We start from the raw sequence: 16,265 nt of genomic DNA on the forward strand, positions 1-16,265 counted from the left end.
TCTTGCGAGCTCTTTTTGCGTGGTCCCTCTGGAGCTGTTTAACTATAAGATCGTCCATAAAAATCTCAACTTTGCCCTTGACTTTAACATTTCTCTTTTCTGTTTCATCATTATCAGTTACAGTAAATCCATTCAGCCAGTCTTGTATATATTCTATTTCTGGGGAGTTTTCAGAAGAAGGTTTTTCATAAGAATATTTATCACAAAAATGTATAATCAATTGTTATTATAACGTTACAACATTTATTACAATATAAATGAAAATAAATCTTGCTGTTATTTGTAAAAATATTTTAATCTAAACTTGATGTGCACACTATTTCTTCAGGGTGGTCAGAGTTTTTTCCCCCTCTTTAAAAAAAAAATAAATTAAACAATGAACAATCCTCAAGTTTTTGCTATTTTAAATATTGTTGCAGATTTGCTCAAAACTTACCAATATTTTTATTGTCATATTTTATTGTAATATTGTAGGCATCTCTATTTCCTCTGGGAGAAATGAGGAGTTCTTCTGCGAGTCCTTCCTCCCTGCAAAATAAAGCCATTGACTTTAACTCCTGAATAAAAATAAAAATGTGTTTGGTCTGCTAGTTCTGAACCTTTTATTTATTTCAGCGTTTGTCAGTAACAAAAGTTATGGTTATCTGAAGTCGGCTGATCGCTATGATTTTCAGGAAAGGAATTTTGAGAAAAACGGGTTTAATTAACTGTCACGTCCTGCAAGCTTTTTCATATCACATATTTTAGTAATCATCATAGATTAGGTATCATCCGAAAGCTTATGAACTCAAATCTTCATGTTGAAAACCGAGCAAGATCTTTTAAGCGAGCAGCTACTTCAGACTCCATTGTTCTCTTGTGCTCCGCTCTGCATCTCACAATGTGTGGGATACATATTCCATGGAATATGGAATAGATTTGTTGGATAAAAAACAAAACAAAACAAAAACTTGCGTGCCGTTTACACAGGAGTGGTGGGAAATGGACATTGATATACCTTTATTCTGTTATGTGGTTTATTTTGATAGGTGAACTGTTTTTGTAGTGTTAAGAGAAGGAAAGCTATGGGCGTTTTTTTTTTTTTTCTCTGCCATGCGTGTTCTTAAAAAGAAAGGCACAGTCTTTTCAGATAGCTATTGCTATTTTTCTGCACTAAACTAGTGCATTTTGCCAAGATATATTCAGAGATGATAGACAAGATAGTATATAGAATAGTAATTTAACGAAACCCCAATTTTAACAAAAAACTGGCATTCAATCTATTTTTTGATCTTACTGAAAACGTACCAGCGCGACATCCGACGGGTTTTCCCAGATTGCATCACATATATATAAAAGGATTTGATTTGGTTTGTCGATAGTGAGCGCGGAAATGCATGCGATAAGCGGTCTTATTAAGCGAATCTTGTGGAAGCGATTCAAAGCATAAGGAGCATCTGCTCTCTAATCACTCTCACGGTACTTTGATGTCATTCACCGATAGCTCTGTGCAGCGCCGGTTCAAGTCGAACAAGCCTAGATGTTTATGAATGGGTCAGTGAATCTTTGACTCAACCGATTGGTTCAAAATGCTGAATTATTCAGAACACGATTGAGTGTTGCTGTGAGATGTGCTATGCTGTGATCTTTGTTTGGATTGGAACTATTTTCGCTGCTAAAATAGAACAAAAACAGTCAATATTTCGACTAAAAGGAAAGTGACTTAATATTACTGGTTTATTGAACTGTCATTTGAAATCAGTGTCACATTTTCAATCGTGATGGTATTAAGCACACTTGGTCGTGTGATGTTGCTGAATATATTTTATATAAATATAAAAACTCCACATTTTGAATTTTTACCGCAGTATGTTAACAGAGTTTCTTTGTGTGTGCTACGTTCATAGATTGTTATAAAATTGCGCTCATTTGTTTTGATTTCTCCTCGAGAGGCTGCGCGAGCCTCAACAGAGCAACCTTGTTGAGCTCCTTGACCACTGACTGAGTCCGAAAGTTTCATATTCGTTTTTTCCTATTCGTCATTCGGTGGCTCTGAATAGTCAAAACACCTCTCAAAATACTTGCTACGGATGCAAAAAACACAGAAATTTGAAAGTTTCGGAAGCAGTATGCAAACGTGGTTGACACAATTTATTTTTTAACATGCGAAAATTTCGGAAGAGAATTTCGGACTCGGTGTGCAAGGACATTTAGCATCAGTACATTATAGATTATATTATTATGCACTATAACGATCATTAACTGGAGTGCCCTTGAAAGCCACCAGAGGGCACTCCACATCAGACCTTCATGATTCACTCACAACTACATTTCCCATATCTCACTGCCCAGACTCCTCATCCCTGATTGCATCCACCTGTGTCTCATTATCTGGTTTAGCACACCCCATATAAGACTGGTTCATCCTATCACTCACTGCAAAGTTGTGTATGTTTTTACACTGCATTTCTGAGTGTTTCCACTGTTGTCTATGTTCTTGGTTCTTGATATCTGCCTGTGTCCTGGTTTTCCCGTTCCCGTCGTACCTTCTGGATTTGTTTGTTTGTATGGACTGCCTGCCTGTGTATGACCCTTGCCTGGATTTGGATTACGATTTTGGATTACTCTAATAAACTGATGTTCCAGATCAGATGAGTGTGAATCATCAGATTGTGTGCGGCTCAAAACTCACCAGCTCTTCTTGCACAGATGATCTGAAGAACAATCACAGTAGGAGCAGCAAACACTGCGATCTCAACAATAGTCACAATCACTGCAGGAAACATGAGAGGAAGAAGAGAAACTGTACATGACTGAAGTCAAGGGTATTCAACTATCAACAGTTATTGATGAAGCTTTTACAGACTGACTGATAGTTTAATGTTATAAAGCTGTCAGTATAAATGAACATGTCGTACCTCTGTATAATAATCCAGCAGTCACACAGACTTCAGTTTCTCCTGGATCTGTGGATCACGTCTGTTAGTCCAGTTCAACACATAATGCATCATATCATCATCAACACATAATACTTGAGCTGCACATCACAGAAATTATGAACATGTGCTGGACCTTGAATTCTGGATCATCAATATAAAGTGATTGGTATACATGTATGTACTTTAATGGTTTGTGTTCATTCAGCATTATAACAGGGCAAACATTTGTAAACATGTAAACACATGAAACCATTTCTACTTTGAGTTCAGCCAATCACAGTGAAGTGTCTATTTACACTAACTCCGCCCACTGACGTCTGATTGGGAATCCAATTGCATATCAGATCGAAAAGGCATTTATTTTCAATAAAAATTCTGAAAATATTCCAAGAGTGGAAATAAATTGTTAGCATACCACATATTAATAATTTATACATATATTGTCATGCTTTGTAAATGATTAGTTCATAAATAACTAATCATTTACAAATGACTTATAACTGAATTGACAAAATATTTATAAAATGTTAGCATATCATTTATTAATAATTTATAAATATATAGTCGTGTTTTGTAAATGATTAGCTCATCATTAACTAATAACTTATAAATGATAAAGTGTACCAAAAAATAGTTGCCAGTGATTCATAAGATCACTTAGAAATTGTAATTGTAAAAGTCTCTAAAAGAAAGTCTTCTAACACTGAGTGTTTTCTCACCTGAATACTTGACAGTGTATCTGACTGAGGTCTTGGTGTGATTTCTGAGATTAAGCCAACATCTCCACTCTCTGTTGTTATCTTCATTCAGGAGTGTTGTAGTCAGAGTGATGTTACAGTGATCTGATGATAATAATATCTGATATCTGGAGTCTATCTTCAGATCAACACCAGCCTGATTCACCCACAACAGCTCTAATCCCTCATAACTGACCCAATAACCACAGGAGAGTATATAAAATGAATACAACTGACAGGAGAGAGTCACAGAGCGGCCTGGACTGATCTCAGTCTGTGAGGACGATGATGATGATGATGATGATGATGATGATGATGATGATGAAGACACTGAAACTGAACACAAGACACAAATCACAGACTCTTCAATCATCATCTGAGTTTAAAGGGAGAATCTGCCCTTTTTAAACTGACACATAATCATAAACTTACCATGAAGAACATGCAGATAAACAAGTGCATCAGGTCCTTGTTGTCTGTCATTCACATACTGTCGGCAGGTGTATAATCCATAATCTTCTACTGTGACGTTGATGTTCAGAGAGCAGTCAGACTCCAGACTCAGTCTCTCATGTCTCTCTGTGTCTTTCTTCTTTATCCCTAAAGTAATCAGTTCAACTTCTGCTGAATGTCTGAATCCGTTATAGTAGGTCCATGTAGTTTTAGATTTGCAGTCAGAAAGAGCATTATTACAGGGCAGACGCACATTTTCACCAGAACTGATGAACACATCATCCACTCCACTGGTTCCTGAAACACAGTATATCTCAGTGATCATTCTTATATTAATAAATGAAACTACAAACAAACCCCTGTGACATCAGAACATTCTCAGTGTCAAATGTCAGTTTTTTAGGGCTGTGCAAAAATATTGATTTTTTATTATTTCACAGTATGAGTGCACCACCAGATAACAGATGTTTCTTATCAGAACGTTCTCCAAACACACAACTGACTTCAGCCACAGCCTTAGATGAAATAAAAGAAGACATTAAATCTGTGAAGATCTCAGCAGAGGAGGATTAAACAACTCCACAAACAGCATTACCAGCTTCACTTATTACTAACCAGACTGACTTTATTTCTGTCAGACGTCTACAGAAGCTCTTATTGAGAATTAAAAGAGGTTTAGATGTTGATGTTTTATTACTTCATTTGACATTTCCATCATGGAGATCAGAGTTTGCTTTAGTTGGGCTTGTGACACTTTACTAGACATTATATTTCTCTGGCTGCTGTAACTGTGTTTGTAAGACTCGTTTGTTACAGCAGGAAAGCCAAAAGAGAATAAATACAGATGATATTGGTTTGATATTGATGATAACAATGTAATCATCACCTAGTTTTAGTATGCGAAGTCTTCGTGAAATGTTATTCATTTTATATTTTAAATTATAATAGCCCTGTGATTATATAGTATGAGATCCAGCAATGTCATAATAATTAATGAAGAATTTTCAAATGTGTCATTTAAACACAAAGAGACATTAAGAATCAGCGAATGAATCTCAACAATGGTGATGATCAAAAGCTTCACGCTGCAATGCATACTGGGAATCTAGTCTTTCTGCACTGCATAATACTTTTACTATTCTTTGTATGCACTTTGTGGAAGAAAAAAAAAAAATATATATATATATATATATATATATATATATATATATATACAGTATATATATATATATATATATATATATATATATATATATACACACACACACACACACACACACACACATATATATATATATGTGTGTGTGTGTGTGTGTGTGTGTGTGTGTGTGTGTGTGTGTGTGTGTATTTATGGATGCGCTCGCTGTGATCACGACTCGCAGATGAGTTATCAAAATACCAAAAAATAGTTTACAGCAAAGTAGAGGATAGTCAAGTTACGTTTATTTATATAGCGCTTTTTACAAAACATAGATCGTTTCAAAGCAGTTTTACAGAGGTTTAGGTTGTAAAAAATCATTAGTTATTAATTTACTTCATTTAGATATACAGCAGGACTGAAAAAAGTGATGTCATCATCCAGCTCAGTTCAGTTCTCATATAATGGTGTCAATGCAGATAGATCAATAATATTGTTGAAAATTAAGCATGCTGACTATTTCAGTGTTATGAATGTTTACTTAACACACTTTTTACAAAATACTATTTCAGTTTTATACATTTTGTGGCATCTCCATTTTTAGTTACCTGTTAAGCTGCAACCCCACTTTTGAAAAATCCCCAGAAATGACATACCCAAACTGAAACAGATACAGTTCATGAACCCTTGGTACTAAAAACACAAGTATGATCTCATTTGAAAGCTGACACCTGGCAGTTTATTGTAAATGTTTTATATATATAAATAGCTTCAAAGTTTTGTAAAGCTATTAGAAATTGAAAGAAATTTATTTTTATGAAACATCTTCATGAAAATTAAATTGAAGTTGGCACTGCAGCTCATCATTTTATATTTAAAATCTGAAGAATATAAGTCTAAAACGCTGTATTTAGTTAAATGTTTTTCAAGATCATGTCATATGACTTTATTTTGATTAGACTCTAAAATGCTACTGATGTTTAGTCATCATCTAAGCCATCTATTTTTTATTTAGTTATTTATTTATTTTTTATCCACTACAGTAAAAGACCTGGGTGTTATATTAGACCGCAACTTGTCTTTCGAAAATCATATTTCATATGTTACAAGAACAGCCTTTTTCCACCTTAGAAACATTGCTAAGCTACATAACATGCTCTCTGTTTCTGATGCAGAAAAGTTAGTTCATGCATTCATGACCTCGAGACTAGTGCTTTATTAGCTGGTTGTCCTGCATCCTCAATAAACAAGCTACAGTTAGTCCAAAATGCCGCTGCTAGAGTTCTTACTAGGTCAAGAAAGTATGAACATATAACACCGATTTTAATATCACTACATTGGTTACCTATTAAGTTCCATATCAATTACAAAGTATTGCTACTGACTTATAAAGCACTAAATGGTTTAGCTCCAGTCTATTTAACGGATCTTCTATCGCCCTACAATCCATCACGCTCTTTAAGATCACTAAATTCGAGGCTTCTGGTCATTCCTAGGATATCCAAGTCCATTAAAGGAGGGAGGGTGTTTTCACATTTAGCTCCTAAACTCTGGAATAGCCTTCCTGATATTGTTTGAGGCTCAGACTCGCTGTCCCAGTTTAAATCTAGATTAAAGACGCATCTCTTTAGGCAAGCATTCACATAATACCTTTTATACTACAGTTAAATCGGATCAAATGCATTAATATTCTGAACAGCAGCTACGCTAATTATTTTCCATCTGCTTTTCTGTTGTCATTTTGGGACGCTAGTCCCGAGGTAAATAGTTCGTCAGCTCCCGTTTGTATCCAGCCTCTCATGGAGACTTCAGATGCCCCAACACCCGTGAAGAGACGACTCGACACCTATGAACAGACGACTCAACGCCAGCGATGTTATGCCCTAAATTAATACATGATTAACTAACTTTATTTTCTATGTACATTTCTGAAATGCCTTTTCTGTAAAGCTGCTTTGAAACAATGTGTATTGTGAAAAGCGCTATACAAATAAATTTGAATTGAATTGAATCTATTCAGTGTTTTGTCTCTATTGTTTTGTGGTGCAAACGAGCCCCATTCAGTCTCAGTCTCCCCATGCACACATTCACACCTCTCCAGCCTGGTTATGGCTCTAAATATGCATTTCTTTTGTCTGCATTATAGTTACTAGCGACTGGCTATTCAAATGCTATTCATAGGGTCTCAATCCCTAATTTCTTTTATCAAAGTTCTCATCACATTTGAAACTGTATCCAATGCCCTTCTTGAATAAAGACACATTTCAGTAAGCATTCCTATTTAGAAAAAAAAAATCATAAAAGAATAACTGTTAGTGCTAGGTGGCAGGTGCACCTGGGCTAGCTAGCATGTTAGCTCAGCACACCATCAATATACGACAATGTATGAGATTAAAACCATATTTGTGCTCCAAACTTACTTTATAACGCAATCGAGTGTTTTAAATAATCTTCTGTGATCTAATTTGGCTTCAGATAAAAAGATCAGACAGAAAATATATTATTTTATAGTATTCCGCATGATGATAAAGTCTATAGCGATTAGCATTACATTATAAATATAATCTATTATTATGAAAATACATGACATGGCTCGAAGAACACAGGTAACTCAAATATCATTGCAATCATGTTTATTGTCTTCAAAACGTCTTTATCTGCATATTACAGCTAACTCTGATGTGTGTATCAGTGACGTCCTGGAATGTCACATGATCATGGCTCTTCTTCATGTTCCATATATGGACTATACTGTGCACACAAGCGCCCTCAGGCTGCTGGTATGGATTGAAAACACAATACTTTTGAGTATCAAGTGCTCATAATGATTACATCGACGCATTTGGGGATAAATTCAATAAATATTATTACTGTCTATAGAAATCTGATGTAAGCCTATGAGAATCTATCAATATTTCTCCAAATCTGCACATTTTTGAGCTAAAAGCCCTGAGGGACGTTGTTTTGTGAAAAAAAAAAAAAAAAACGCTTCAGTGCGTCCTCGCACTGGTGAAGGTTAACAGGTGTTCAGTGACACAAATAGCTTTGCTAATAAATTGGAATGGAATTGTTTTTATTTTTCTGCTGAGTTATCAATATAATGTGATACACATACCAGAATACATCAGGAGATACACAGCAAGTGACAGTGACTGTGAGATCAGAACATGAGTGTGAGGACGAATAAAGCATGTTCAAACTAACTCATTCACAGACTCCATGCCAGACCAGCTCTAGTAAAACATTTTTATGTAAGTATATTAATATTTAACCCTTTCTCGTGAGTTTAGAGCATGTAGAAATGTGTTTTTACCTGTGAGAAGTGAGCAGAGAATGATCAGTCCCAGCAGACACAAATCACTCTTTTCAGCCATTTTCTGTTTCTGTTAGTCTTCCCTTCAGTTTAACACCATCAGCCCCTCAGTAAAAATCAGTAAAAATGGTTCAGCAATACCTTGACTTCATGTGTAGAGACTCATAAAGTCTAGCATGAGAGTCCAGATCCGCACCAGCTTCTACTCAACTGTATGAAGCAACCAGCTAAAAGAGAGAAGAGGAACTACCAACAGAATCCACAGCCATCATCAGTGTAAACACGGTTCAGAGATGATCAATGCTCGATGTGGTCAAACTGAGTTCTGAGTAACACGTTTCCAAACCTCAACAGTGAGCTCACAGCTCTGAAAACACGACGGAAAACGTGATGTCACAATAAAAGCACAGCCCACAAGCCCACAGTCACCTTGCTCAATTAAAACCAGACAAAAGGTTACACAAGAGTATAGAATACACAGTCTAACAAAGGGGAAGCAATAGGAAAAATAAAATTCTTCATATATTGTATGTATTTGACATGTCTGTTTCCACTGAATCTCCTCTGTCATGTTACATCAGCTTTCTCATCTTGATCCAGTTGAGGATTCATTTCATTTGTGATTCTCTTGTGTTCTGATTTTGGTTCGATCCAAAACTTTACGTCAGAATCAGCCAAATCAGGGATTGTTGTAAATTAGTGATGGGTCGGTCATGAACGATTCCGTTCATTTTGAACGAATCCTTAATATTATATACCGAGTTGCAGCCGCAGTGCTACCATTGGGGTTTATGAATTGCCACACCTTTAATTCAATGGGGGGAGTTGTAATTATCTGATTGGTCAGTTTGAATGTCTCACAGTTATTTAGTCACATGGTCTGGGAAAGGATAAAACAAGATTGTAACTGATGCTCTGGCTCTCTTCTTATTCTCTGGGTCCCTTTCTTAGGGCTCTCTCCCTTTGCTTCCTCTTTTCTCTCTCTCTCTCTCTTTCTCTCTCTCTCTCTCTCTCTCTCTCTCTCTGTTAACATTTTACATGCTGGGTAACATTCATGCTATAAGTTATCATCATCTCATACATCTATTTTGTAACTATTTTAAGTGTAACCAGAACCATATTTTGTCAATAAACCGTTTTAATTACAAATAATGTGTTTTGATTTGGTATTGACTTTTAAGTGCTACATACTGCAATACAATATTGTCACTCTCTATAGCAACGCTCTCCCACATATTAAGCTATTGTAACTTTGCTTATTTCTGTCGTTGGTATAAGTGGCAGTGGGTGGAATAGACAAGAAATGTATAGTTTTCTACCATCTTGCGAATAACATTTCTTTGTTCATTCGGGAGTCTTGCAGCTTGAACCCCTGCAGGAAATCCACCCTTACAGTATCTTGAGTCAATTCCATTGTTTTTTTCAAGTAAATGAGGGTTTTTCTAAACAGTAATTTCCAAAAGCACAGGAAAAACCAAGGCAGAGCACCGTAACACCAGTTACCTTTCTTCGCCTTTGTTCATAATGCTCAAACTGAGTTAGGCTGAAGTTACTTCACTATGCCTTTGTTTTACTGTCCATTAAAGTTCTCTGCGTTTAAATTACGGTGTAGCCTGTGTCATACATTTGTCACTAAAGCACTTCTGACGATACCTGAATAAAAGTGTAGGTAAAGCAAATAGTTGATATAGTTGAATAGTGTTTTTTTTTTACTGATAGCATTTAAGGATGGCCCATTGCTCTCAAAGGACAATTATAGTTGAGATGGCTTTGAAACGCAGATATCAAGGTCAAGTAAGACAAAACATGCATTAGACAAACAAATTAGATAGATCGCAATCTACTTCATTTAGGTAGCTAGAAGCCTATAGCATAAATAGGCTAGTCAGCTATAATGAATAGGCTACCAAACTGCACCATATAACAAAGCAATTGTAATCATCAAAAAAAAATAATAAAAAAAATAATAATCCACGATCACTGGATTTTATACAGGTGTTACTATAATGATTTTGTAAATGGTGATCAGCAACCAAATATTGATAATGTGGAAGTTATTGCCATTTGCCTTGGTGTGACTTTTTTGCAGACAATACAAAGGCAGAGTACAGTAACTTCAAAATAGTGGTCAAAAGTCAAGTTGGAGCTCAAGATTTTTTATGTAGATAATTTTCATTACTAAAGCATCTAACTGCCAGATTTCCAGTGTCCTATACCTATAATTAATTTGGCTGGACATCTAAAATTCTTTAAAGTCATTTTTCTCAGTTCCACACTCTAGCAAGTTAAGGTATTTTGCCTTTGTAGGTAAAAATAAATAAATATAGTATTAAGAGATTTAACTCTTTTTGATTTACATATACCTGGAATATTTTCAAATGAATCGGTAACTAATCAAATCGAGAAATTAATATCAATACTCAGCCCTTTAGTTTGATTAAATGAAATAAAATGATCAAAATCACCACATAACCGGATTCTTACTAAACTTCAAGCATTAGTTGTTCTACATCTTCTTGGACACACACCTGTTGTTCATCTTGTTCGCCCCGTGGACGTTCCCTCTTCACCAGGGTGACTCTTTGTGAGCCTTGGAAATGGGCTTTATCTTGTTACCTTTATCCTTGATCCTCCACTTTATGCTGTGTGGGGTTGTTGAGGCTGGTTGGTGTTGTTTAAGGTGAGAGGCTTGGACCCAGATGTCACACTCTTTAACCATTTTGCTGATCACTGCAAGATGCAACCACACTTCCTCTGGTCCTTATTGCTGGAGTGAACCATTTCCTGTCTGCTGTCACCTGTGAATGCAGACCTTATGTATTTTTTGTTAGTGACAACATCTCTTAACTCATTTAATCTGGCCGGTCATCCTTTTTGTTGACTACTGTGGACATGTTGTGTGGGCTGAGCGATGTCCTGGCACTTTTTGAGCTCTCATACTGTCATTGAACTTGAACCCATGTAATTTTCTGTCATGCACAATTTTAGGTTTTATCATCTGATTTGCATTCTCACTATTTATTCTCCTTGTGGATGATATGCATAATCAATTTCAAATTTATTCTCAATGTGGCGAGTAGGACGAGGCCGAGGGCCGTGAGAGAGCGGCACGAGGGCGGTGGCGTGATTACTGATGAGCAACACCTGCGCGACGCACCGGTCTCATATCTCTCACAGAGGAGCGGAAGCATAAAAAGGAGGAGCGATGACAGTGGAGATCGAGAGCACATTCTCCTCAAAACATTGGATTCATCCGCGCTGTGCCATGCAGAGGCACAACCCATGTAAAGTTGATAATTCCGCAAATAACTGCAATTGCAAATTTTGAACAGAAATTACGACAAAGAGGAAAAACTACAGACTGCAGCTTTAAAGAAATGAATACTTTTATTCAGCAAGGATGCATTAAATTGATCAAAAGTGACAGTAAAGACATTTATAATATTACAAAAGATTATATTTCAAATAAATGCTGTACTTTTGAACTTTCTATTCATCAAAGAATCAATAAATGTACACAACTGTTTTCAACATCGATAATAATGAGAAATCTCCTCTTCTGTAAAGCCCATTCATATGTGATTACACCCTTGCCTTGACTGAGGTCCTTCAGTGAGTCGGCTCAATAGGCTTGCAACACTGCCATGGTGTGTGAAGCACCACCAGTCTGGCCCGCTGTCTAGTGATGGCAGTCTGACACTGAAGCTTTGATATGTGCTTCAAACCATTAACTACAATTCCATTTGAACCACTGCTCCGAAGGTTGCTTTGGTACGGAAAAATCACGTGACATATGACATCCAAAGCAGCAACTGCTTCATTCTCTGAATGAATCACCTGAGTGGTTCGCAGCGCCACCGCCACACGTTTGTTCCCTCTGAACGTTCCCTTTTGGTCGGGCACGTTTGACGTAGTCGACGTGTCGACTGATTGGGATCCTACTAAGTTGCCACTAGTGCTGCCACGTTCCAGTGCCTAGACAAAAGCCTCCAGATCTTCCGCACTTGCAGATATGAAAGGGCTTAGGCCAGTTAAAATCACTGGGAAAGCGTACCTTTCGTTGGAAGGTCTACGCTGCGGAAGCCACATCCTGCTCGAAGGAGGTAACGTGTGGAGAACACATATGGACTGAGCGAACTTAACGGGCAGTACAACATATGGCATGTCACTGAGGATGTTCCAGCCAATAACAGGGGGGAACAGTGACGGCAGAGCAGGCTCTGCCAAGGGAAGACACGGGCTCGCCGCAGGGAGTCAACCCATGGAAGAATACACATATGGGATCACCATAGGGATCACAACATATGGACCCCACCTAACACAAGTTACACAAGCATACAAGTGATAGGTCTAGTATCGGACACTCCGCCACGTCCAACACCGACAGGGTTTGGAAGAGGGAACTCAACTGGAGCAAAAAGCGCACTTATCCAGTCCATAGGAGGGGAATGGCGCAGCAAGCCGAAGCGAAGCTTCTGAACCCCATAGGAGGAGGTGGCGGGCGAGTTGTGATATGCGAGGGAAACGTATGAGCAACGGTCACTGAACTGGGCAGTGCATCTTGCTGAGCAGCGGCATCAAGCAAGGAAACTGCTAAAACTCGAGGCAACTAAATGCCAATGCAGTGTGAGGTAAGCCCAAGCCCTCTTTACTGCATGCCCGTTATACATGGCCCCTAAGCTAGTGTTTAATAGACACTTGTTCTAGGAGCCATTAGCCCGGAGAAACAAAAGGTCACTGCTAAGGGTTTGGCAGCATACCAGGTGTTGTTAACACACGGAGCATGCTGCTCTGCCACGGCCACCTAGGAACTTGGTCATAAAGTCAGTGCTGAAGCGGTCATCATATGGAGGAAACCATTTATATGCCGCTGCATCTCACATATGCCCCAGGAGGCTCTGAAGTTTATTCAGTGGGACCCTTTCTCACCTCTAAGCACTGACCGGACACATTCTAATTGAGAGACGTGTAAACCAAGTTCACCTCCGTACCGGAAAAAAGCTCCTCAGTCCGTAGACGAGTACTCCTTTCCAGTTGACCAGAAACCCAACTGGCTATGTAGCAAGGGAGGGACTTGTACCGAGACTGTGACCCCTCAACGTAAGACACAGGATGACCCGTGTTTGCGGAGGAGTGGATATCTGAAGTATGCGTCCTTCAGGCCCCACGCTGCAGACCATTCATAGGGATGTGCATTAGTAATATGGGTAACACTTTACGGTAAAGGGTACATGAATTATCATGAATTCATGTATAAATTCATGCATGAAATATGCATTCATTCATGCATTTATATCTCATGAATCATCAGGGACTAACACGAGTTCAACGTTTTTCATTCATGACTTCATGGATGAACAACACCTTAATTAAAACATTAACTAAGATGAGTACATCATCATGAATTATGATTTATTACGCATGATCATGATGTTTTCTTTGTTTACAAAAAAAATTGGTCTTTACCACCCATTGTGGATAAAGCTATGGTTATGGTACATGAATCATCATGAATTCATGCATAAAAAAGCATTAATTCATGCATGCAAGACTACTCTTCGAATTATTAAAGGAATGTACAAAAATCCACATTACCTTATGCATGCATACAGGCTAGAACAGTAAATCAATTAATGTGAGAACTGTTTTCCTGAAATAGCCTGCAGGTAAGTGGACAGACCCCAAAATTGGCCAATCACAGCACATAACATACAAATTCTGTTGGCATTCAAATACAGTAGTCATCATTAACTAAGCATTATTTATCAATGACTTCATCATGTGTGTGGCTCAACTAAAGTGGTGACTTGGTGCTTTGAAACATTGATGAACAATGTGGCATAACTGTGAAATGAATATGAACATGAAAGTTCAAGCCTTTGCAAACAATGTACTGTGGACACAAATGGACTTTGATCTTAACTTGCAACGTGATCTCATGAGAATACTTTTGTATTTTTACATAAAGTGTAGTTCTACCATACGTACATTTATTTACGTTTTATACACACAGAAACGTATAATACTGACGTATTTACAGCACTAAAACTTATAACATTTACGTATTGACAGCACAAAAACGTAATTTATTTACATATAAACAACTTTACCGACATACAAATTTGTACGTATTCCTATTTAACTTATGCATATTAAAATCGTGGCATTAATATTTTGACTCTATTGCATTCAATTGTCTTATCAATTCAATTTTCAGTCGCATTTATTAATACAGTTTAACGTTACTCATATAATAACGTTACTCATAAATAATAACATTTCGGTTCGTGCCTTCTGCTGCAAACTCGTTTCGGAGGATTAGCCTACATGGTGTTAAACAAGAATACACTTTAAAACCTTAAAAATACCTTCTTTAATCGTTTAACCATTTTGTAATATTTGGTTTATTTCACATCGTCATGTGAACGACTTTTGGTACCGGTTTTGACATTTTCTCAATAAATAAATGATTGTAATTATACGTGTCTGTCTGTTGTTTTAATTTATAATTGTAGCCTACGTAGTTTTAAGAAATTGTTAGGTTTAGGGGTAGGATTAGTGGCTCAAACTATCTTTTAATGCTATATATTGTTAATAAAACTGCCATTTCCCTACACATATCTGTCCATTACGTTTTATCCTTTTAATATTGTCTATGAAATGGGTAGGCCTATGTTTAGGTGTGGGAGTAGGGTTAAGAGATCTTACAGTTATAATCTATAAAATGGTAAAAGGGAAATTATACAGATATCTTTATGATATGAAATATTCGTAAATAGTTTAACGTACGTTTTTTAGCTGTAAAATCGTAATAATGTTACGTTTAAACGTTGCAGATACGTCCATATTATACGTTTCAGCATATATCCAAACGTACAAAAAAGTACGCTTTCTATCTTTAAAAAATTACGTATTAATACCATTAACAATGAGACCACAGTCTGTAACTTTACTGCTTTATTCTGAACGGTATAAACCAGTTAAATCAACAGCTGGAAAGAGCTGAGAAGGAATTCAGTACATACACCATGAACTTTATTTTAAGTGCCTGTATATCTGAAAACTCTTTACAAAACCATAAAGCTGTTTTACAATTTCATGATAAGGAGGAGTCCACATCAGTAGCTTTATACATTAAAAGGTGACTCTTTACCCAAAAAGAGATCAAGCTGTTTGTGGATTTATTTTTATTTATTTTTTTTTAAACAGCTTTATGGTTTTTAACTGGTTTATACCATTTAAAAATAAAGCAGTAAAGTTAAGATCAAAGTCCATTTGTGTCCACAGTACATTGTTTGCAAAGGCTTGAACTTTCATGTTCATATTCATTTCACAGTTATGCCACATTGTTCATCAGTGTTTCAAAGCACCAAGTCACCACTTTAGTTGAGCCACACACATGATGAGGTCATTGATAAATAATGCTTAGTTAATGATGACTACTGTATTTGAATGCTAACAGAATTCGTATGTTATGTGCTGTGATTGGCCAATTTTGGGTTCTGTCCATTTACCTGCAGGCTATGAAGAAGACATGAACATGCTGGATAACTCAGATCATAATGAAAACACATTGTTCATCAGTGTTTCAAAGCACCGAGTCACCACTTTAGTTGAGCCACACACATGATGAAGTCATAGATAAATAATGCTTAGTTAATGATGACTACTGTATTTGAATGCCAACAGAATTTGTATGTTATGTG

The 16,265-nt window shown here is 36.9% G+C and overlaps 1 protein-coding gene across 1 annotated transcript; it reads right to left on the reverse strand.

Annotated features, from left to right (window-relative positions):
• Nucleotides 1-436: 436 nt before the first annotated feature.
• On the reverse strand, nt 437-8,868 carry LOC311096946 (uncharacterized protein). Its single transcript, XM_084136400.1, has 6 exons — nt 8,560-8,868; nt 4,088-4,405; nt 3,638-3,991; nt 2,898-2,945; nt 2,672-2,752; nt 437-528 (listed from the first exon to the last, which is right to left on the reverse strand). The coding sequence occupies exons 1-6, from the start codon at nt 8,618-8,620 to the stop codon at nt 458-460; spliced, it is 933 nt and encodes a 310-aa protein (XP_083992526.1). The 5' UTR covers nt 8,621-8,868; the 3' UTR covers nt 437-457.
• Between the last annotated feature and the right edge of the window lie 7,397 nt (nt 8,869-16,265).

This window comes from Abramis brama (genome assembly GCF_963993115.1).
Source record: "Abramis brama genome assembly, chromosome: 1".
Taxonomy (NCBI): Eukaryota; Metazoa; Chordata; class Actinopteri; order Cypriniformes; family Leuciscidae; genus Abramis; species Abramis brama.